Raw genomic sequence first — 25,170 nt, forward strand, 5'->3', positions numbered from 1 at the left:
AAAAAAAAAAAAAAAAAAAAAAAAAGTGCAGCTGCCTCTGTTAGCCGTAGGTCTAATCATCTGTCTTTTGGGTTATTTGCAAATTAAAAAAAAAAAAAGCCATCCTTCTTTTAAGTTATTAGCATGAATGAGCTGAGCAGATCATCAGGTCCATTTTTGGGTCCATTCAGCACCTCTTATTTAGTTTTCCACTGTCTTCGAAGCTTATGGTCAATAAAAGGCATTTTAAACCACAACCTTATTTACCTTCTCCAAGTAAAATAAGCTAAACACACAAGGGTAGAGGTGGTAGGTCAGCACGGCAGGTGCCCTGCATCACTTTCCCAGGTGAGGCTCCTCCACTAACCCTGGAGGGAGAGTGGGGAAGAATTCCACCCAGGTCCAGCTGGGATAACCCATCACATTTCCAGTTCCTACAAAGCCGGGTCTCTCCAAAGCAGCTCCCTTATTTTCTTCACAGTATTGAGAATGTTCAAGAAGGCAAGACACACTCACTTCAATGTCACTGCCAGAACACAGTCTAGGGTAAGATGCAACTATGTACTGGCAGTCCACTGTTGTTGTTTTTTTTTTTGGGGGGGGGAGGGTTTTTTTAACATCTTTATTGGAGTATAATGGTGTGTTAGTTTCTGCTGTATAACAAAGTGAATCAGCTATACATAAACATATGTTCCCATATCTCCAGTCCACTGTTTTAACTGACCTGGAACACACTCCCTTCCATTAACTCGGATCATCCAGAGATGAGTGTGTTTGACAACTCCTTGCATGCTTCTTTCCTCCTGTCACCACATGGTGGGCACCAGGAGCAGGGCTCTGCACTCAATAAATACCAGTTAAATGGAAAGGAATTAAGACTTCAAAAGGGGAATGTTTTTCATTTTAACAGAAAATTTCCATTTCTACCATTATCCTGAGAGATTCCCGCAGCACCGAGTGAAATGAGAAAGCATTGGCATCAACAATTCCATATCTGTAGGAATCATGTGTACATTCCACACTTCTTATATCCTCTTATCTTCAGGCTGATTTATTTTATTAGCTCATAACAGCCTGGCATTATGTTCACTTAACTCGCTTCGTACAGCACACTGTCTCTTCAGGTAGGCGTTGGTTTTGCCTCTTGTTTTATGGATTTTCTTCCAAAATGAGGGGATGCAAATATGTTTATAGAGGAAGACAGACATTCTTACAATGTTGCTGAGATAAATCCAGTTCATGTTTACAGCAACCTTCCAAAGACAGCACAAAACCTGAACAACGAAGTGGCCACTCATTCATTTATCCAACAAATATTAACTGGATGCACTCTGTGCCAGACACCATTCTCTATGTTGGGAATATGTCAGAAAACAAAATGAGAGTCGTATTCTAGTGTGGACAGATAATAATAATTTAAAAAATACATAATGTGGCAGATGATGATGAATACTATAAAGGAAAAAATAAAGTCAGGTAAGAAGGGCAGGGAGTGCCAGGGTGGGCTGTGGGTGGGGAATGAAATGCTACTCCACACAGGGTGGGGAGGCAGCAAAAGCTGGTCTGAGAACATTTGAGCAGATACCTGAAGGAAAATGGGAAGTAAGTCACATGGGTGTCTGAAAGAGCTTTCCAAATGGAGAGAAACAGCACTTGCCGAGGCTCTGGGGTACGAGTGTAGAAGAATAAGGAAAAGGCCAGTGTGGTGGGAGCACAGGGAAGTGAGAGAGTGGGAGGTGACGAGGTCCAGAGTAGCTACATGACCTCATGGTGCTGGGCATGCTGCTAAGTGAGGAGGGAGACATGAGAAAAACAGCATGTGATTTAGGCTTAAAAGAACCCCTCTCGCTGTTGTGTTGAGAGTAGACAACAGAGGGTCAAGGGTAGAAGCAGGGAGGCCGCTGGAATCATGCAGACATTGGAGATGATGGGACCCTGATAAAGGTGGTCCAGCTGGAGAAGGTAACAATGGTGCGGTTCTGGCTCTATTTAAAGGCAGAGCTGACAGTGGTGTTATCACTAGTCACCTGTTGATCATGACTGCTGGGCTCTGAACAAAGCTTTGCAGAATGAAATCAACAGTTGAGGCATTTGGTTAAATAGTCCTATTAATTATTCTTTACTCATTTAAACACATATTAAAACATGTTAAAAATATACTGGGCTTCCCTGGTGGTGTAGTGGTTAAGAATCTGCCTGCCAATGCAGGGGACACAGGTTCAAGCCCTGGTCTGGGAAGATCCCACATGCCGCGGAGCAACTAAGCCCGTGCACCACAACTACTGAGACTGCGCTCTAGAGCCCATGAGCCACAACTACTGAAGCCCGTGTGCCTAGAGCCTGTGCTCCGCAACAAGAGAAGCCACAGCAATGAGAAGCCCGTGCACCGTATTAAAGAGTAGCCCCGCTCACCGCAACTAGAGAAAAGCCTACACGCAGCAACGAAGACCCAAAGCAGACAAAAATAGATAAATAAACAAATTTTAAAAACTACATTAAAAACAATAAAAATTTAAATACATTTAAAAACAAACTTGTTCCCCCTAAAAAAGGCATAGAACTCCCCAACCCTCTTGTTCTAAGCAACACATAAACATCATCTTTATTTTCTCCTTCTTGGTATCATTTATCCTCTATGAGAATTACCAGTTGTACATCTGAAAAAAATCCACTCATCAAATCTGGACTGAGGGCTGGGTACATACCGGCACTCTCTTGGGTACTAGGGAGACAGTAGTGCCTAAAACAGACAATATCCCCACCTATGTCTTATCCCATGCTCCTAGAATGTTTTAGAATATCAACAGTAATTAAGCGCTCACTTGTGTTGGGCACTGAGCCGCAGCCCTACGTGCATTACCTTATTGAATCCTTATAGCAACCCTATTATCATCTGCATTTTCCAGCCAAGGAAATCATAACACAGAGAGGTTGAATACATTGTGCAAGATCACACAGCTTGGAAGTGGTGAACCAGAGCTGTTAGTTTCTAACTTCTCCTGGATTTAAGGTACAACCCAGAACATGAGTCCCCAAAATTATATTCTCACTCTTCCTTGGCCACTTTGGGCTGGATGAACACTTAATATTTCTCAGCTTCAATTGCCATATCTACAAAATGAAATGTATTCAACTGGATAATCTCTAAAGTCCCTTCCAGGTCTAAAAATTCTAGAGCTCTTGCTTTGAAACCCAATGCTCCCTCACTGTAAGGAGAGCACAGATACAAAGACCATCTGCCATAGAGTATAAGTTCTCAGGGTCAGTTTTTGCCTAAAATAAAGTGAAGCACATCCTCAGTTGAACCTTTGGGCTGACCAGCTACAGGAAAATAAGTCAATTTCAGGGGTACTCTAAGGGAGAAAAATGTTAGCAGCAGAATCTATAGCAAATTTCTTTCTTTCTAAACCAATCGACAGTTGGAATTATTCCTTTACAGAAAGGAGAAAACCAATTCTGGGGACAGCTAAAATGTGCTTTTTCTGTGCTTGGTTAACTTGTAACAAAACAGAGAGCAATTCCCAATGAATGAATCTTAAGTTTCACTTTGTTCAGTGTCCTTGTGCCTGACATACAGTACAGCCCAATAAATATCAGTCAATTGAATTAGTACATGAATGATTCAATGAATGTACTAAACAATGAACAAACTCATTAATTCTACAGTAATAAATATTTCCTTGGATAGAATTTATATAGACCTGGCTAGGAAAAGCATCACTTTGGCAAATAAAGGTAAAGAAAACACTTTAGATTTATTGATTTTTGTGTTCAGTATAGGATTCCAATTTTAGAAGTTGATATTTTGAGGTGTGTGGAGAGTAAAAGAAATCTCACTTTAAAAACTAAAAGAAAAGAAAGTCAGTCTGCTAAAGAAAACCAAAATAAACACCTTCAGTTCCTGGTAGGATTTCTGAGTTAACCCAAAGCATGGCATTCTGACCGCTAAAGATAATAAGCCTGTGATTCAGTTTCAAACACTTCACCTTCAATACCAACTGTGAATATAGCTTATAAACCACCTGCTCATATTGAACCCACTCTCCACAAAATAAGCCACACACAGCAGTGTAAGTTAGAGAGCAGGGTGGAGGAAGACATGCAAACCCTGAGTATTCTCCTGGATCTTTCATTCTTTTGACATTTTTCAGAAGTTACCCCAAAATTTAAGTAATAATCCAGTAATGTAAAAAGTTTACTCCCAGTAAATGTCAAGGGAAAAAAGTCAACCCACCACCTTTTCTTCACAGAGAACGGGCAGCAGACACAACCAAGAAAAGTAAGAAGAAGGAAAAACAGCTTCTGCTACTGAAACCAGGAATATATAACCAGATCAAAGATGAGGCTTGATGAAATTACATAAGTCATTTGTGGGAAAAACTCAATTAGCTGGGAATGGAAGCCCGAAGGTACTGTCTAACCAAGATTATTTACATAATTTTCAGGTGGACAGACCCAGTCTATGTTTTAGAAAAAAAAAAATCGTAAGAAAAGTATTTGTAAACAATTATTTTCTAGTGACCTTTTACTGTAAATAATCTCAGTCAAAATAGAATTAATGATAAACTACAAAATTTTAAAAGCAGTTGAGATGCAAACTTTGTCAATATAACAAGACTCATCCAGTGAATTTACAACTATAGTTCTGTTTTTTTAACCATGGATGATACAGAAGGAATATACTTCTGGATATATAAGTTTAAAAGTTGCACAGCCTTTATTTAATTGAAGCCTAAAGACAGAAGCCAGAGGCGACGGGAGAGAGTATGTGAAGCCACAGTCGGTGCTCTGGGGGGCTCACCTGCCGAGGAGTACTTAAAAACAATATGGGGGAGACCTTCAAGATGGTGTAGGAGTAAGACGTGGAGATCACCTTCCTCCCCACAAATACATCAGAAGTACACCTACATGTGGAACAACTCCTACAGAACACCTACTGAACACTGGCAGAAGACCTCAGACTTCCCAAAAGCCATGTGGCTGACAGGGTCTTGGTGCTCTGGTCGGGTGTCAGGCCTCTGCCTCTGAGGTGGGAGAGCCGAGTTCAGAATATTGGTCCACCAGAGACCTCCTGGCTCCACGTAATATCAAACAGAGAAAGCTCTCCCAGAGATCTCCATCTCAACGCTAAGACCGAGCTCCACTCAATGACCAGCAAGCTACAGTGCTGGACACCCTATGCCAAACAACTAGCAAGACAGGAACACAACCCCACCCATTAGCAGAGAGGCTGCCTAAAATCATAATAAGGTCACAGACACCCCAAAACATACCACCGGATGCGGTCCTGCCCACCAGAAAGACAAGATCCACCCTCATCCACCAGAACACAGTCCCTTCCAACAGGAAGCCTACACAACCCACTGAACCAACCTTAGACACTGGGGGTAGACACCAAAAACAACAGGAACTACTAACCTGCAGCCTGCGAAAAGGAGACTCCAAACACAGTAACTTAAGCAAAATGAGAAGACAGAGAAACACACAGCAGATGAAGGAGCAAGGTAGAAACCCACCAGACCAAACAAATGAAGAGGAAATAGGCAGTCTACCTGAAAAAGAATTCAGAGTAATGATAGTAAAGATGATCCCAATTCTTGCAAATAGAATGGAGAAAATACAAGAAATGTTTACCAAGGACCTAGAAGAACTAAGGAGCAAACAAACAATGATGAACACCACAATAAATGAAATTAAAAATTCTCTGGAAGGAATCAATAGCAGAATGACTGAGGCAGAAGAACAGATAAGTGACCTGGAAGATAAAGTAGTGGAAATAACTACTGCAGAACAGAATAACGAAAAAAGAATGAAAAGAATTGAGGACAGTCTCAGAGACTTCTGGGACAACATTAAATGCACCAACATTCGAATTATAGGGGTCCCAGAAGAAGAAGAGAAAAAGAAAGGGACTGAGAAAATATTTGAAGAGATGATAGTTGAAAACTTCCCTAATATGGGAAAGGAAAGAGTCAATCAAGTCCAGGAATCAGACAGTCCCATACAGGATAAATCCAAGGAGAAACATGCCAAGATACATATTAATCAAACTACCAAAAACTGAATACAAAGAAAAAATATTAAAAGCAGCAAGGGAAAAACAACAAATAACATACAAGGGAATCCCCATAAGATTAACAGCTGATCTTTCAGCACAAACTCTGCAAGCCAGAAGGGAGTGGCAGGACATATTTAAAGTGATGAAAGGGAAAAGACTACAACCGAGATTACTCTACCCAGCAAGGATCTCATTCAGATTCGACAGAGAAATTAAAACCTTTACAGACAAGCAAAAGCTAAGAGAATTCAGCACCACCAAACCAGCTTTACAACAAATGCTAAAGGAACTTCTCTAAGCAGAAAACACAAGAGAAGGAAAACACCTACAATAACAAACCCAAAACAATTAAGAAAATGGTAATAGGAACACACATATCGATAATACCTTAAATGTAAATGGATTAAATGCTCCTACCAAAAGACATAGACTGGCTGAACGGATTCAAAAACAAGACCCATGTATATGCTGTCTACAAGAGACCCACTTCAGACCTAGGGACACATACAAACTGAAGGTGAGGGGATGGAAAAAGGTATTCCATGCAAATGGAAATCAAAAGAAAGCTGGAGTAGCAATTCTCTTATCAGACAAAATAGACTTTAAAATAAAGACTATTACAAGGACAAAGAAGGACACTACATAATGATCAAGGGATCAATCCAAGAAGAAGATATAAGAATTGTAAGTATTTATGCACCCAACATAGGAGCACCTCCATACATAAGGGAAATGCTAACAGCCATAAAAGGGGAAATTGACAGTAACATGATAATAGTAAGGGACCTTAACATCCCACTTTCACCAATGGACAGATCATCCAAAATGAAAATAAATAAGAAACACAAGCTTTAAATGATACATTAAACAAGATGGACTTAATTGATATTTATTGGACATTCCATCCAAAAACAACAGAATACACTTTCTTCTCAAGTGCTCATGGAACATTCTCCAGGACAGATCATATCCTGGGTCACAAATCAAGCCTTGGTAAATTTAAGAAAACTGAAATTGTATCAAGTATCTTTTCTGACCACAACGCTATGAGACTAGATATCAATTACAGGAAAAAAATCTGTAAAAAATATAAACACATGGAGGCTAAACAATACACTACCAAATAACCAAGAGATCACTGAAGAAATCAAAGAGGAAATCAAAAAATACCTAGAAACAAATGACAATGAAAACATGAAGACCCAAAACCTATGGGATGCAGCAAAAGCAGTTCTAAGAGGGAAGTTTAGAGCAATACAATCCTACCTCAAGAAACAAGAAACATCTCACATAAACAACCTAACCTTACACCTAAAGCAATTAGAGAAAGAGGAACAAAAAAACCCCAAAGTTAGCAGAAGGAAAGAAATCATAAATGTCAGATCAGAAATAAATGAAAATAGAAATAAATGAAAAAGAAATGAAGGAAACAGTAGCAAAGATCAATAAAACTAAAAGCTGGTTCTTTGAGAAGATAAACAAAATTGATAAACCACTAGCCAGACTCATCAAGAAAAAAAGGGAGAAGACTCAAACCAATAGAAGAAATGAAAAAGAAGTAACAAATGACACTGCAGAAATACAAACGATCATGAGAGATTACTGCAAGCAACTATATGCCAATAAAATGGACAACCTGGAAGAAATGGACAAATTCTTAGAAAAGTACAACCTTCCGAGACTGAAACAGGAATAAATAGAAAATATACACACACCAATCACAAGCACTGAAATTGAGACTGTGATTAAAAATCTTCCAACAAACAAAAGCCCAGGAATGGATGGCTTCACAGGCAAATTCTATCAAACATTTAGACAAGAGCTAACACCTATCCTTCTCAAACTCTTCCAAAATATAGCAGAGGGAGGAACACTCCCAAACTCTTTCTACGAGGCCACCATCACCCTAATACCAAAACCAGACAAAGATGTCACAAAGAAAGAAAACTACAGGCCAATATCACTGATGAACATAAATGCAAAAATCCTTAACAAAATACTCGTGAACAGAATACAACAGCACAATAAAACGATCATATACCATGATCAAGTGGGGTTTATCCCAGGAATTCATGCAATACACGCAAATCAATCAATATGATACACCATATTAACAAATTGAAGGAGAAAAACCATATGATCATCTCAATAGATGCAGAAAAAGCTTTTGACAAAATTCAACACCCATTTATGATAAAAACCTCCAGAAAGTAGGCACAGAGGGAACTTACCTCAACATAATAAAGGCCATATATGACAAACCCACAGTCAATATCGTTCTCCATGGTGAAAAACTGAAACCATTTCCTCTAAGATCAAGAAAAACACAAGGTTGTCCACTCTCCCCACTATTATTCAATATAGTTTTGGAACTTTTAGCCACAGCAATCAGAGCAGAAAAAGAAATAAAAGGAATCCAAATCGGAAAAGAAGAAGTAAAACTGTCACTGTTTGCAAATGACATGATACTATATATAGAGACTCCTCAAGATGCTACCAGAAAACTACTAGAGCTAATCAATGAATTTGGTAACGTAGCAGGATACAAAATTACAGAAACCTCTTGTATTCCTATACATTAATAATGAAAATTCTGAAAAAGAAATTAAGGAAGCACTCCCATTTACCACTGCAACAAAAAGAATAAAATACCTAGGAATAAACCTACCTAAGGAGACAAAAGACCTGTATGCAGAAAACTATAAGACACTGATGAAAGAAATTAAAGATGATACAAACAGATGTTGAGATATACCATGTTCTTGGATTGGAAGAATCAACATTGTGAAAATGACTCTACTACCCAAAGCAATCTACAGATTCCATGCAATCCCTATCAAACTACCAATGGCATTTTTCACAGAACTAGAACAAAAAAGTTCACAATTTGTATGGAACCACAAAACACCCTGAATAGCAAAAGCAATCTTGAGAAAGAAAAACGGAGCTGGAGGAATCAGGCTCCCTGACTTCAGACTATACTACAAAGCTACAGTAATCAAGACAGTATGGTACTGGCACAAAAACGGAAATATAGATCAATGGAACAGGACAGAAAGCCCAGAGATAAACCCACGCACCTATGGTCAACTTACCTTTGATAAAGGAGGCAAGAATATATAATGGAGAAAAGACAGTCTCTTCAATAAGTGGTGCTGGGAAAACTGGACAGCTACATGTAAAAGAATGAAATTAGGACACTCCCTAACACTATACACAAAAATAAACTCAAAATGGATTAAAGACCTAAATATAAGGCCAGAGACTATCAAACTCTTAGAGGAAAACATAGGCAGAACACTCTATGATATAAATCACAACAAGATCCTTTTTGACCCACCTCCTAGAGTGATGTAAATAAAAACAAAAATAAACAAATGGGACCTAATGAAACTTCAAAGCTTTTGCACAGCAAAGAAAACCATAAACAAGACAAAAAGACAACCCTCAGAATGGGAGAAAATACTTGCAAATGAAGCAACTGACAAAGGATTAATCTCCGAAATTTACAATCAGCTCATGTAGCTCAATGTCAAAAAACCAAACAACCCAATCCAAAAATGGACAGAAGACCTAAATAGACATTTCTCCAAAGAAGATATACAGATTGCCAACAAACACATAAAAGGATTCTCAACATCACTAATCATTAGAGAAATGCAAATCAAAACTACAATGAGGTATCACCTCACACCAATCAGAATGGCCATCATCAAAAACATCTATGAACAATAAATGCTGAAGAGGGTGTGGAGAAAAGGGAACCCTCTTGCACTGTTGGTGGGAATGTAAATTGATACCACCACTATGGAGAACAGTATGGAGGTTTCTTAAAAAACTAAAAATAGAACTACCATATGACCCAGAAATCCTACTACATAATTCAAAAAGAGTCATGGACTACAATGTTCATTGCAGTTCTATTTACAATAGCCAGGACATGGAAGCAACCTAAGTGTCCATCGACAGATGAATGGATAAAGAAGATCTGGCACATATATACAATGGAATATTACTCAGCCATAAAAGGAAATGAAATTGAGTTATTTGTAGTGAGGTGGATGGACCCAGAGTCTGTCATACAGAGTGAAGTAAGTCAGAAAGAGAAAAATACTGTATGCTAACACATATATATGGAATCTAAAAAAAATTCTAAAAATCGTTGTGACGAACCTATGGGCATGACAGCAATAGAGACACAGATGTAGAGAATGGACATGAGGACATGGGGTGTGGGAAGGTTAAGCTGGGATGAAGTGAGAGAGTGGCATGGACATACATACACTACCATATGTAAAATAGATAGCAGTGGGAAGCAGCCACATAACACAAGGAGATCAGCTCGGTGCTTTGTGACCACCTAGAAGTCTGGGATAGGGAGTGTGGGAGGAAGATGCAAGATGGATGAGATATAGGGATATATGTATATGTATAGCTGATTCACTTTGTTATAAAGCAGAAACTAACACACCATTGTAAAGCAATTATACTCCAATAAAGATGTTAAAAAAATAAATAATAAGAAGGCAAAAAGAAATAAATAAACACATAAATAAATAAATAAATGAAGCCTATATGATGGAGACAAAATAAGTTTCCCTCTCCACTAATTTTCACAGCCTGTTCAGATCTGTATTTGGTAACAGTTTGGTTTTTAATTGTTTGCACAAGAAGATGAACTGTAAAATGGTAATTTAATATTATTCACACTAACATTAAAATAGGAAGTGTCCACAGGTACTTTTTTGCATCTACCTTACTACTTGCTCTGGAATATGAGGATGGTCATTGTTTGTAACTGGGAAATATTGGAAACAACAAAAATGTTCCTCAATGGAGAATCACGTTAAAATAAACTATGACCCATTTGTCTTATGCAAAAATAAGCAGCAGCTAATACAATGAGACATATCCTTCACTAGGCGAATGGATAAATAAACATGGTATATCCATACAATGGAATATTATTTCCGTGATTAAAAAAAAAAGAAATGAGTTCTCAAGCCACAAAAAGACATGGAGGAAACTTAATGGATATTACTGCATGAAAAAGCCAGTCTGAAAAGGCTACATACTGTATAACATTCTGGAAAAGGAAAAAAGATCAGTGGTTGCCAGGGGCTGGGAAGAGGAGGAGATGAATATGCAGAGCACAGGGCATCTTTAGGGCAGTAAAACTATTCTGTAAGATACCATAATGGTGGATATATCATCACACATTTGTCAAACCCACAGAATGCACAACACTGAGTGAACCCTAATGTAAACTATGGACTGTGGGTAATAATGATGTGTCTGTGTAAGTTCATCAGCTGTCACAATGTACCACTTTGGTAGGGGATGTCAATATTAGGGGGAGACTGTGCACATGTGGGGGCAGAGGCTATGTGGAAATTCTTTGTACTTTCTGCTTAATTTTGCTGTGAACCTAAAACTGCTTTTAAAAAATAGACAATTTAAAAGAAAAAAAAGCAAATTGCAGAGTAAAACTAAAAATGACAACACATGTCTTTACAAAGCCATCATAAGCTAATTTTTATAGCTGTATACATCTATATATCTAAATATATTTAAATATCTGGGAGGAGACTAAATTGATAACCATGATTATACCAAGAAGGTAAGTGGGACCGTGGATGGTTAAGGGGCAGTCAGCTCTATCTCTGTTGTCTGATTTTTTTTTAATTATGCAAATATATATGCAGTGTTGCTTGTGTAATTAAAAATAATTTCTTTTTCTTTTAAAAATACTCACTTTATAACTTACGATAAAGTATTCAAAAGTAAATTACAGGGCTTCCCCAGTGGCACAGTGGTTAAGAATCTGCCTGCCAATGCAGGGGACATAGGTTCGAGTCCTGGTCCGGGAAGATCCCACATGCTGCGGAACAACTAGGCCCATGCACCGCAACTACTGAGCCTGCACTCTAGAGCCCACGAGCCACAACTACTGAGCCTACGTGCCACAACTAGTGAGGCCAGCGTGCCTAGAGCCTGTGCTCCGCAACAAGAGAAGCCACCGCAATAAGAAGCCTGCGCACCGCAACCAAGGGTAGCCCCTGCTCACCACAACTAGAAAAAGTCTGAGCACAGCGATGAAGACCCAACGTAGCCAAAAAAAAATAATAATAATTAATTAAATAAATTTTTTTAAAAAGTAAATTACAGATATCATGACAATCTAAATACTTCAGTATTCATCTTTTAAAAATAAGAACATTTTTCTACCCTAAAATTATTTTCCAACAGCAGAAAAAGCACAAAAGATCTTCTACTAAACTATTGGGGTGATTTAAGTCATCTACTTCAAAAAGCCAAGCTGGTCTCAAAGGAAAATATAAACACCAAGTATAGAGAATTGATTTAATGGTTATTGCAAGGTCTTCCTAAAAACATTATCATTATTATCACCATCCCTTGCTGTTATATAATGTTTTACATTCCCCCTTTTAAAACACTAACAACCTCGTATATAACAGGTCAAATCGATTATACTTGTTGTGTTTTTTTAAAATTTTAGACATTTGAATTACTAAAGTAATACAATACAAAGCTTATCATAGCAGATTGAGTATCTTAAACAGGGATTCTCAAACTAAAATCTTCCAGAGTCCATGGATTCAATTCAGTGAGCTTGGATGGAAAAAAACACATCTTCAGTTTTACTAACAAGCAAAATGTAGCATTTCCTTCCAAGCATGAGTGGAGACCACAAATCACAGAAGCATTAGCAGACCTGTGACTTTGTCACCATGGAAATCACTATGTTTTCAAATCACACTGTGGATGGCGTGGGTATTTCAAAATATCATTTACTCTTATCATCTCATGGAAGGTATATTAGTTATTAGATTTGTTGTCAGATCGATCTTGTTACTTAATGCATTAATTAAGAAGCACACATGCAACTCTTACCACAAATTTGTTTTTAAATATTTGGATAACTGTATTTCAGTACAACTGGGTTTTGTTCTAATCTTATGTATTTTAATTTAAGCACATATAAATAGTCTCGAGGGTGGGAAGGTTCATAGGTTTCACAACATGCGAAAGGTTAAGAACCCCTGGAACTCAACCACCCCTTCCTATAATCCCATTCTCCCAACGTAACCACTATCCACAATGTACTGTATGTTCTTCCATGCTTATTCTTTCATGGGGACAAATATATATATAAATCTAGAGGCATAATTTATATAGTAATGCGCTCTGTAATTGTGTTTTACACTTATATTTTGTAATATATTTACAAGTCTCTATATAATTTGGTCGTTCATGCTGTTTCCAGCTTTTGGCTATTATTTAAAAATGCTGTAATAAAACTCCTCATATACATCTCTTTATATCCTGGTGTTTTTTTTTAAATTTCATAATCAGTTCTATGTATGGGACACTGGTACCAACAATAAACACCCTCAAATTTAACCATAAAATCAATTTTGTATTATGAAATCAACAGCAACAATAGCTAGTATGTTTTGTGCTTACCCAGGGGCCAGGTACTAAGTGCTTTACATGAATTAACTCATTTTAATCCTTACAACTCCAAGGCAAGGCACTGCTACGACTTCAGTTTATAGGTGAGGAAATTGAGGTACAGACTGATGTTTAGTCTCTAAGCTCCAAAGTTTTTAATTCTGATAACAAATTCAAACAAATAGGTATTCTCAGAACGCAGGAACCCTCAATAATCATGGGCCCCATCGGGGTCACTGAAGGGGAGCAATGAACGATGATGGACACTTTGTTACATCATTAACTTCTGAGAGTGTGTCCTGAAGCTCCTTGGAATTTTTTTGTCACTGTGCTTTTCAAGAGGTGGATCACAGAGAAAAGACCACAGTGAGTACACAGCGAAATGATTATAGTCCACAACCTAATCAATTAGGCCAAAGGCATGATAAAATGTGCCTGTGTCAACAATAAGCACATCTGCCATCAGAGACTTGGGTTGGGTGGGACTCAACATAGGGTCTCCACTACCTTAGGCTCAAATAATTTCGTAGGCAGCAAGAGCAGATCATAAATCCCAAATAGAAAAAATGCCATCAGGTTAAACACAGGTATGCGCTACTGACAACCTAGTCTCAGGGGCAGGCCTGGTCTCCTCGGCGATAAGAGCATTATTAAAATCTCCCACATAATTCATCAAGACCTCATGCTGGCCAGGGCAAGGCTAATCTCCCCAGTTAGCAAGTTCCAGGACAGACCAAGAGAAACAAAACCACAGAAATGGTATCTTTTTTAATTATCTGGACTCTGCTGAGCAGAGATAATATAATCCTGCTGCTGTTCCATGGCTAGTTTAACATATCCTAGCAATGAAATGTCATTTAGCTTCATCGAGACAGGAAAGCTTCCCCCTCTATCAGTATATCAACTCTTGCGCTTTGAGCGTCCATATAACAGGGTAAGTAACTGGAAAGCACAGGCAAGGCCTGGGCTCTGCCAGGGGCAACAGAAGGGGCTCCTCCTAAAGAGGGGGTGTAAGCAAATGTCCCATATAAAGTTACACTTAGCAAGGGACCAGCAATACAGTTGCAAGAGTGATGTGGGAGAGAAAACTGAAAACAATCCCCCATTCTGAGTTTCTGTACAAGACACTCAGCTGTTCTGAACTGCATTTCCACCTTTCACTGCCAGAAGGGGTATAAACCTGTTCACAGGTTTTAAAAAGATTAATTCCTTTTTAGCCAGGAATTTTATATTTTATCCTACTGATAAAAGATCACACCAAGATATTCTTGGATGCCCAACAGTGTTATTTATAATAGTGAAAAATTGTAACTTATTTAAATAAACACGGAAGGACTGGTTAAATAAATCTGATGCATCCATTTGACAAAGTATGGTTATTTAAAATAATGTTCTTGAAGAATATTTCAGGATGTGGTGACGCAATCTCAATACAGTAAATGGAAAATACAGGAATAAATTAATATGTGTTATGATATCAATTTCTTAAAATTGTGTGCTTATATAAACTTTAAAAGTCGGTTGAAAATATATGTGTCATTTAGGGATACATGTACGTAGCAAGTTTATAGACAGGGAAGGTAACAATAAACATTAAACTCAGCAGAGAAAGGGGTTTACAAGGGCCTGTGGCGTTGTTGTTAAGGGCATATTTCTTGGTAGCTACATGGAATTTTACATTATCCTTTATACCATTTTGTATGTCTGCAATATTTCATAATGAAAAAGTTTTAAGTGAGTGTGTGTATAATGTCAGGAAGGTGATACATCAAAATGTAGCCACTACTTTTGAGGTGAGAGTATCAGTGAATTCTATTGTTCACATTTTCCAAATTTTCTACAGAGAACACACATTCCTTTTTATCTTTTACGTTGTCTCTTCACGGGAAACTACTTTTACTCCCACACCAAAACTCATATGTTTTTTGATAAAGGATGCTTGGTGCTAAGCAGTGCCCTGCGTCAGGGGCATACCTGGCTCCTCTGCCAAGGGCCTTTCTTGAGGGAACATGAAACCCAGCTCTTCCCTCAGGCATCTCTCACTCACTAGAATTTAAACTGGAAAAGTGCTGTGGGGGAAGCGATGTCCCTGAAACCATCCCACTCATATCCTCTGATGTGAGAGGAGATTTGTAGGCGGCTGCTGGGAGCACTCTCCACTCAGCAAGTTGTTTTCAAAAGTACTCAAAAATATAGTTTGCTTTTTTTTTTTTTTTCCCCTGGAATAGTTTGCGTTCTATCCTGCCAGGAAGCTGGGGGCTCAGCCAGCAGATTGGATAAAGTGGTGGGAAAAAATAGACACCAATTATATTGTCAACTAGTGTGGACTCTGCAGCCGCAATTCATTTTTCGCCAAGTGCTGGAGGTGGAGGGTGGGATAATCATTCTGTGGAGATACGTCATCATGCCTTAAGACCCTTCCAATTTCCTTTTCAAGAGGAACTCCTAGCGTGGGGTCTTGGCTGGGCTCCCTGGGGCCCATGACGTCACACATCAATCCTGTAAAATTTTCTGGAGCCCAGTGCTATCACCAGATTCTCAAAAGAGTCCATAACACCCCCCACCCCAAACAACTGAGGATCCCTGTTCTGTAAAGATAAGCTCTTTCCTTAGCTAACCCACTCCTGTTTGGTCTCTAAGCCCAAGTTCAATAGGAGGTTGCAGAGGAGTTTAGAAGGAAAACTCCCTTCCAGGTACCTATCAGAATTGTCATCTGACGCTTTAAAATAAAGCAAGATGTTAATGGGAATGTTTGGTGTTATCATCACTCAGACACCTATATATGCTTTTTAATCAAAGGGGGAAAGTTTCTGTGCTAACATTTCCCAACTTTATGTCACAGATATAGTTCTTTAAGGGGGGTATGTGTGTTGAATTCCACATACACATTAGGAAGGCTCACTGGTTTTTTGGTTTTTGTTTTGTTGTTGTTAAAATTCATCAACCAATAAGTATTTACCAAGAGCTCACTGTGCAGCATGGGGCTAGGACTCAATGGAAACCTGACCATGATCCCCCAAAGACCCCTGTCCCCCATCTAGCAACTTCTTGTTCAAAGCACACATATGGTGAACATCTTTCCACTTATTAAGTGGAATCAAAATTGAGCGTTACTAATATTACTTTCCCAAACCCTCACATCCTCCAGTATGAGTCATCCATTGGAACCCACCTTTTTTTCAGATACTTTCCACTACACATAGAAACAGGCTCAAAACAACTCTTCATTAATGCTGCTGGTTAGTTAAGGGACCGTGACTACCGAATATCACCATTTAAAAAGCACCTTTAGGGAGACTACAAAGCCATTTATCTATTAGAGAAGTTAATTTATTGGACTCAGATATTTATTTAGACATTGTAGCCTTTATGACTACAATCTTCTCGTGAGTGGTTCCACCCACTGCTTCATTCAATTCAAGTCATCTCTACTGAGTGCCTGTTAGGTGCAAGGCACTGAAAATTAGTGACACTTCCTCCATGGCTACATTTGGATATGTCACACATCCTGTCATCTCCATACAGCTTGGATTGTCAGTAAAACTGCAAAACACCATTTTTCATGTCCTCCAACAACTTCTAGGATTCTTCTAAATTTTATAATGATTATAATACTATGTGACAATATTTGGAGGAAACTCTGCCCCAGTTCTGGAATCTATTTGCCAAGATTCAGGAAAAATGTCATGCAAATCAGAAAGGAGTTTGGCCATAGCTGACTCCTTGCGCACAAAGGCAGACTTCTTTTCCATAAAACTGTCTTAACTGTGACAAAACATGATATGAGATGGTTAGAGAGACAGAGGGAGAGAGAGAGAGAGAGAAGGACAGAGAGAGGGAGAGAAAAAGAGAGAGAGAAATACCTTCTGCAGCTGCATAAGGAGAAAAGACATCAAATTATTCATTACATGAGCTTAGATGACTTTGACGAGAAGGCAAGGTCATGGATGCCAATCAGCACAAAAACCATATCACAACAAGTGGTTGCAAATAATCCTTTCATATAAGAGAGTTTAGTGGTTCTTTGAATAAAGCTTCTAGAGACATGTTTCCCTGAAAAATAAACATAGTTGAGGAAAAGTGTATAATAGGCATGATCTTAGAAATGACCTAGATTAAGATCTTATTAAATCACTACACCTCCCTGGGTTTCTACTTCTTCATTTTCAAAGTGAGGAGATTGGACAACACGATAGCTAAGGGCTCTATATATTCTGAACATCAATGATTCTAATAATTGCCACAAAATTGAAAACATTCAAACACCAAAAAGTTGTTGCCAATAAGGGAAGTTCCAAAGACTTCACTTGTCAACAATAAAACATTCAGTGAGTAGAGTAAAACCCAGAAGACCATCATCTTTTTTGTCCTGTTACCATGGCAACCTAATAACTGGTCCAACTCCATCAACCTGATGGTCTAAACACTGGAACAAACACCATATGGTAAAATAAAGATGTGCAAGTACATTAATGCTAGCTCAGGCTCACTCCATGATGGCTGTTTGCATCACAGAAAACTCTGCCACAATTAAAAATAACTAAGAGAGCACTGTTATATTGGTAAATAAATGTCATCAGATGAGAACCCAATAATCTGCGTTCAATGAAGTTTCAAATTTTCACAATGGTTTTAGAAGACTTGATCTCAAATCTATCTTTTTAACAGATGAGGCCCAGAGAGAGAAAGTGACTTCCAAGGTTACATCATTAGTTATAGGCACAGCCAGGACAACGACCCAGTTTTTAATTCTTAGCGTAGAAGCCTCATCTCACAACAATGACTTTTGTGGCCTCTGTAGAGGAGAAAGACCAGGGCCTAATGTTAGATGGATACACTGTGCACAATGATTAAACTTCAAGGGAGTGTGAAAGATGAATAGACATGGGGAGCCTAGGGAGGGTTCCCCCAGCCCCTGGATGATGGGAGCATCAGAAGCTCAGGTAGGCTTCTCAATCGTGTCAGTAGGGAGACAAGGAGGCCATGCAAAGAAAGCTACTAAAATTAAGCATCCAAGGATGTGGGCCTGAAAAATCCAAGAAAGCTTTTAACCTCAATCATCACTAGCACACAACTACCAGGTCACTTAAACATCTCTTGCAAACTTCTGCTTTTAAAGGAAAACACAATGAGGTTAACATTTGGTGGGTGCCTAGTATGTACCAGGCAATGTGCTTGGTAGTCTCACTTTTATTGTTTTGTTTGGTCCTCTCAACAATCCTGTTAGGTTAAGTCTTCTCCAGATGAGGAAACAGAGGTGAGGATAGGGGTCACACAATTGTTAAGTATAGAATCTTGATCCAAACTAAGAGCTGTTGAATCCAAAGCCACTCCCTCAGCCATGTTGCTAGAGACTTCTTCTGGCCTTTGAGCCACCAGATGCCTGAATTGGGCCAACCTGCCAACTTCCCCCAAAGGGGACAAACATCTGGTCCATCTTCTGGACCAAGCCTCTAACATGGCACAGCAGCATTTATCTAGATTCTACACAGATGTACTGACTTCATAATTCATTTTATGAGAGAAAAGACACAGGCAATAAACAGCTTGGCTTTGAAGTTTAAGTTGGCAATACAGCTTTCTCCAGTAAAATGAAATGTTTTTTTAAAGAGAGTTTCCTCCCAGGTTGCAACTTCCACAGTTGGATCCTGCCAGCCCACTTAAAGCACACAGCATATTAACAAATACATTCAGAGATGAAAAGTATTCTCATGGCAGGGACACAGGAAGGACTGTACTTACACTTATATCAAGACTGCAAAGGCTAATGGCATCTTCATCCTGGGCGCTCTGCTTCCGTTTCCGCTGTGAAACAAACGATAAAACAAAGTTCAAATGTAAACAAGGATTATGGCTTTAAGGAAAGAAAAAAATGCCATCAAATAGCACGTTATCCTTATCATTTCTACCATGTTATGCAAAACCTTTAACCAAGCTATGTAAATGAATAGTTCTAAGAAAGCCTAAGAAATTACGGGAAACGAATAAGCTCTAGGATAATTGGTTTGCATTATTGTTCTTATTCATGCTGCTACAGTTTGTTTCTCTTTAAATTTCCGTTTTTTTTCTTAAATGTCTCTGTATATCAAGGCTTAGAAATTTAGACATAAAGTTCATATTTTTTTAACTTGGAAGAAGAGATTAGACTGGAAAGAAAATCTAATTCACTTAAAGATATTCCATTTTTAGAGCTGTTTTGTACTTGGGTAATTTAAATTTGTTCTAATCATCCAGGGTGCTGATGTAGCACGGAACCAGAATGCTGGAAAGAACCTTAGACATCTTCTCCAGCCTTCCTATGTTCTAGCCATAAACACCAAGATTCAGAAAAGTCATTATCTGAACTGAAGAAAATTATATTTGAAATGAACTTATGACCAAGGAAATCAATGAGGTTGGGTATGGAAAATACATTATCCTCTTTATAAAAAGAAAAGAAACTCCATCCATAGACACAATAAAGCTCTTCAAAGATACATTCACCTCTCTTCTATATCCCCAGCTTAATCAATCAGGCAAGTATTTCTCGAGTCCCTAAATTTGTGACTTGCTAAAGCTACCAAAGGACCAGAATTACTGGTATGAGGTTACAGTGGAATCCAGAGATATCTGGAGTCTTCAACCCCCAAAGAAGTCCACCATCTCCTCCTCTTCCTCCTCTATCAGATGATGAGTGTGAACACAGGCAGAGACTGGAAAGCAACCAGAGCTGTCCTTGTATGTCTCACTAGAATTGTTCTATTATTTCTTCACATCAACAAAAATTTGTTGAGCATCTGTTATGTGCTAAGTCCTGTGTTTGCTCCCAGGAATGCCAAGATCAGCAACTTCCACCGTTAAGGAACTCACATTCATGTAGGCGACACAGACTCTGATGTGATTATAATGCAGTAAGATCCAGTTATCCTAGGGAAAGTCACTTCACTTGTCTGAGTCACCCTTTCTCAACTCTAAGGTGGAAGTGATAACATTAGCTTTTATTCTCTAAGGGGGAGGAGTAAATACAGTAATGCGTTTTAGAACTTAGCAGAGTGCCTGGTACATAGTAGGTGCTCAGAATGTGTGTTGGAGGACTCTGGAAGCACAGTGAGGGAGTAATTAGCTTGGTCTTAGTGGGATCTGGGGATATCTTCTTAGAGGAGAGGGAATTTGAATAGGTCTGAAGGATGAATAAGAGTTTGTCAGACACAGATGTGGAGGAGATTGGGGCCTCTTTTTCTGTCATTAGCTACATAGACATTTAAAATCCCAAAGGTGAACATGGTTCTATCCAGAGTATGGAATGCTAGATCCTATATATTATTCCACTTGAGCAGTGTAACAGTTTAGAGATCCAATGCCAGGAGCCAAGATCCTCAATCAGCCATTCTGAGACAGTGTCCAAGAATCTTCATTAACAAGTTCACCATGTGATTTTTAGGGAGTCAAATACTCTGCTCAGGGGCTCTGGGAGGAGAAGATGCTGAGAGCCGCTTGCCATTTTTGAGGATGCTTCATGTTTGTGTAGGGACATGACCCATACTGACTCATAATCCAGTTACAATTAAAAGCAGCACTGTGCTGTCTCTGAAGCCAAGTCACTGGCTTATATTTATATGGTGACTTTTGGAGGCATGTATGGCAAGGGGTAGTTCCCATTCTATGGATAAATAAACTGAGGTCAGAAGAGATAAGCAATCTGTTCCAAGTTACATGGCTACAGTGTAACACTCTGAATCCAGGATTCTAATTCCTAGGGCAAAACCCTTTACACACACACACACACACACACACACACACACACACACACACCATTTAAAGCATACTTGGCAAATAGGTTACAATTCATTGGACATCCGGAAATGTCTGGTAGCACATGCCTGGAGTGCTGTACTGAGAAGGATTCCACAGCATAGCGAATGAGAGAAGGCTGCCATCAATTAGTAACATGTGCTGGGGTAGAAAAGTGGGGAACAGCTGCGTTGGTGACCTGCCGTCTGGGATAACCTGTACTTTTCCTAAGTCTGGCTTCTCTTGCCTTGAGAAGCTCCAGAATTATAACTGGAAGCTTGGAAAATTCCATGAGAGGGCAGAGGCTCTGGGATGTTACCTGTAAAGTGGAAATAACGCCCACCAGGTCCGGCTGTCCTGAGGATCATAGATGATGTGTATATGGCACCTGGAATGAGGGCTGGCACATAGTAGGGGCACAATAAATGGTGCCTCCCATTACATAGTACCCAAACTGTAAGCTATAAAGATGAAAACCGCTACCTGGTATTGTCAGATTATGGAATTTTATGATGCTACAATTCCATTTCGAGCGCTCAATGATTTTGCCAACATGACATGTTAATAGTAGCCTGTCACCCCAAGAGGCCCACGCTGGTAAAGGAAAGGGGACACTAAGAGAGGCTCTTTCCCTCACGGGCACTCAGCTCTCTTGAGACCAACTCAATACATCACCCAGGGCTTGAGTGCAGCCTCCTAAGCACTAACCCCAGATGTTTCCAGGCACTCCAAGTGTCAAACCCAGGAGACAAAAGTCCTCGAGTGGCCTTTGAAATTAAACCACAGCCAGTTAATCTGGGATAGAATGATCTCCTTAAGAAACCCACATATTTTGTAAAATATAATCTGCATGGATTATCAAAGTGGATTTTCTTTTCAATTCCCATTACATCGGGTGGTGCTGATCATGGCCAGCAACACAGAAGGAGCCTGAAGTTTAAACTTTGGGCCCAGGCAAACATTTCACAGTGTCACTTAGTTTTTGCTCATTCGCTCTATGTTTATCGAGCACCTCTGATGTGCAGGGCCCTGCTCTGGGTCCCGGGATCCAGCAGTGAACAAGCCAGGCATGCTCCCTGCCCTCTAATTGGGAATAAAAGGAAAACAAAATAATTACAGATTGTGATCTCTGCTGTGAATGAGTCAGATAATATGCGGAGACAGAGACTAGCAGGGGAGACCCGCTTTACAGAGATACTTTAATTTTTTGTTTTCTGGTTTTTGGTTGACCTTCTAATGAGATGTAAGCACATGAAGGCAGGATACAGTCTGTCATGATCACATTCCCAGAACCCAGTACAGTACCTGGCACCTAGCCAACTCCCCCAGAAGAGTATTTCTTGATTTTTGTTGTTGTTGATGTTGATGCCCTTGGCCCTGCTCCCTCTTTTTATTTATTTATTTATTTATTTATTTATTTATTTATTTATTTATTTATTTATTTATTTATTTATTTATTTTTGGTGGTACGCAGGTCTCTCACTGCTGTGGCCTCTCCCGTGGCAGAGCACAGGCTCCGGATGCGCAGGCTCAACGGCCATGGCTCATGGGCCTAGCCACTCCGCGGCATGTGGGATCTTCCCGGACCAGGGCACGAACCCGTGTCCCCTGCATCAGCAGGCGGACTCTCAACCACTGCACCACCAGGGGAGCCCCCTACTCCCTTTGAGAAGCTTGTCTTCCTTACCAATTACCCAACTTCAGGGAGGGGGGCACAGGGAGAAGGAATGGAGGAAACCAAACAGGCACCCATTCTGCCAGCCCAGCACAGCCCTTCCTCTGTACATCAGAAGCCATGGACAGATGACCTGGGGGAGTTCCTAAGACAGGAAGGACACTGTGTGTGAAACACCTGCATTTACATACTTGGTTTCATGGGTTCTCAGCCTATTTGAAGACCCACAGACCCACCATGTTATTCTTGTCAAATTTACTGAAGTGAATGCACAGTCCACTTCCCTTTCAACCATGAAAAACAAAGCGCCTTGGGTGAGCTCAGTGACTGTGCTGTAGTCTGGGCTCTCTGATTTGGGCACATAACTTTAAACCCCAGTGCCCAGTGCTGAGCAGTAGGTCAATGAATAATTTCTGAATGAGTGACTAAAAAAAGAATAAATAAAGGAGGCCAGTGTTCTTGAGGTGACACCCTCCCCTTCCGCTAACCACCTGGCTGCCAAAATTAAATCAAAACCTCAAAAGCAAAGATCACTGAAGGCTGAAATTCTTCAACCTCAAATTTCCTTGGAGACTCAAAACATACAAGTTCAAGCTACGATTTTTGCTTTTCAAATAAGAGAGTTTTTCCTTACCAGCAGGGGAATTTATTTTCCTTAAAATATATAGACACGTTAAAAAAAAATTACAGCTGTTCAGACATTGGTCCAAGTGGGATACTGGTGATTTCCACTCCTCCTATGAGAAGGAATGTCTGTTCAAGGGTGAGGCACACCCATGACTAGGCAGCATCCGTGCACTGCCCTGAACAACAAACAGCATTAGCACTCAGCCTCTGTGCTTTAGGAGCAAGGAATCCAGGATTGATAATACCTCGACTGAAATGAAACAGCCTGCTGAACCAAACCATAAATGAACTTAACGGGCACCTGAACCCTTTGTCTGAACACCTATCTGAGGCAGGGAGGAAAGGCAGTTACAGAGGGGACTCTATGGGAACAAAGGGTGCGAGTGTACCATCTGATTCCTTAGTCCCCTGGGTTTAATATTTGATGGAGACACTTTCTAGAAGTGCTTAGGTGCTGGAAAAACCTTCTCATGCTTCTTGGATCAAAAAACAACCAGGAGGCTCTTTGTTAATTTGCAACAGGGCAAAGTCTTCTGTATATGTGGATATGAGTTCTGATGGAGATACAGGTATCTCTGGATGGATGAGGTGGACTCTGTCTGAGACTCATTACTGGTGACACCATCCACTTTCACGATGCATCATTGTTCTCCAGGCCACTCTATGACTATCTCCTTTTAGGCTTGCCTACCTCCTGATAGCGCAAGGCAGACATCTAAATCTCATCAGTGGGACTTCCCTGGTGGCACAGTGGTTAAGAATCCACCTGCCAATGCAGGGGACATGGGTCCGATCCTTGGTCCGGGAAGATCCCACATGCCGTGAAGCAACTAAGCCCGCACACCACAAGTATTGAGCCTGTGCTCTAGAGCCCATGAGCCACAACTACTGAAGCCCGTGCTCCACAAAAAGAGAAGCCACCGCAATGAGAAGCCCACGCACCGCAACAAAGAGTAGCCCTGGCTCACTGCAACTAGAGAAAGCCCGTGAGCAGCAATGAAGACCCTATGCAGACAAAAATAAAAAATTAAATTTAAAAATAAATAAATCTCATTAGTAAATGGTCCGGGAACAATTACTTTTTCTGTGGTTCTGGGTAAGGTTCTCTGCAAAGAGAACTGACCCTACCTGTCCTCAGCTGATGGATTTGCAGAAGAGCTGGCCCTGGGTCCAAACCTATCCTTATTCCTACTAGGCTCAGGTTCCATTCCCTCTAGACCTAAATCTTGGGATCCTTTGAGTTTGTTTTGTTTTCTTTTGTTTTTTTGCGGTACGCGGGCCTCTCACTGTTGTGGTCTCTCCCGTTGCGGAGCATAGGCTCCGGATGCGCAGGCTCAGCGGCCATGGCTCACGGGCCCAGCTGCTGCGTGGCATGCAGGATCCTCCCAGACCGGGGCACGAACCGGTGTCCCCTGCATCGGCAGGCGGACCCTCAACCACTGCGCCACTAGGGAAGCCCTCCTTTGAGGTTTTGAGTCTTAGAATCAAAGGAGAATCACCTTCCAGTATACAGGTGGAGGGAAGTGAATGCTGGAACTGGGTGTCTGCTATGAGTCAAGCAGTGTGCTCACTGTTTAAAGGATTG

At 40.0% G+C, this 25,170-nt stretch overlaps 1 protein-coding gene across 2 annotated transcripts in view; it reads right to left on the reverse strand.

Annotated features, from left to right (window-relative positions):
- The window catches only part of ARHGEF3 (Rho guanine nucleotide exchange factor 3), a 272,463-nt gene that overhangs the window by 124,305 nt on the left and 122,988 nt on the right, over positions 1-25,170 (reverse strand). For both annotated transcript variants that reach the window (XM_027121139.1, XM_027121140.1), the window contains one exon: positions 19,256-19,318. In XM_027121139.1, coding sequence (XP_026976940.1) covers positions 19,256-19,318 — 63 coding nt within the window. The remainder of the gene's footprint in view (positions 1-19,255; positions 19,319-25,170) is intronic.

This window comes from Aethalodelphis obliquidens, unplaced genomic scaffold (assembly GCF_003676395.1).
Source record: "Aethalodelphis obliquidens isolate GAN/ISIS:26980383/991018 unplaced genomic scaffold, ASM367639v1 scaffold22, whole genome shotgun sequence".
NCBI classification, from domain to species: Eukaryota; Metazoa; Chordata; class Mammalia; order Artiodactyla; family Delphinidae; genus Aethalodelphis; species Aethalodelphis obliquidens.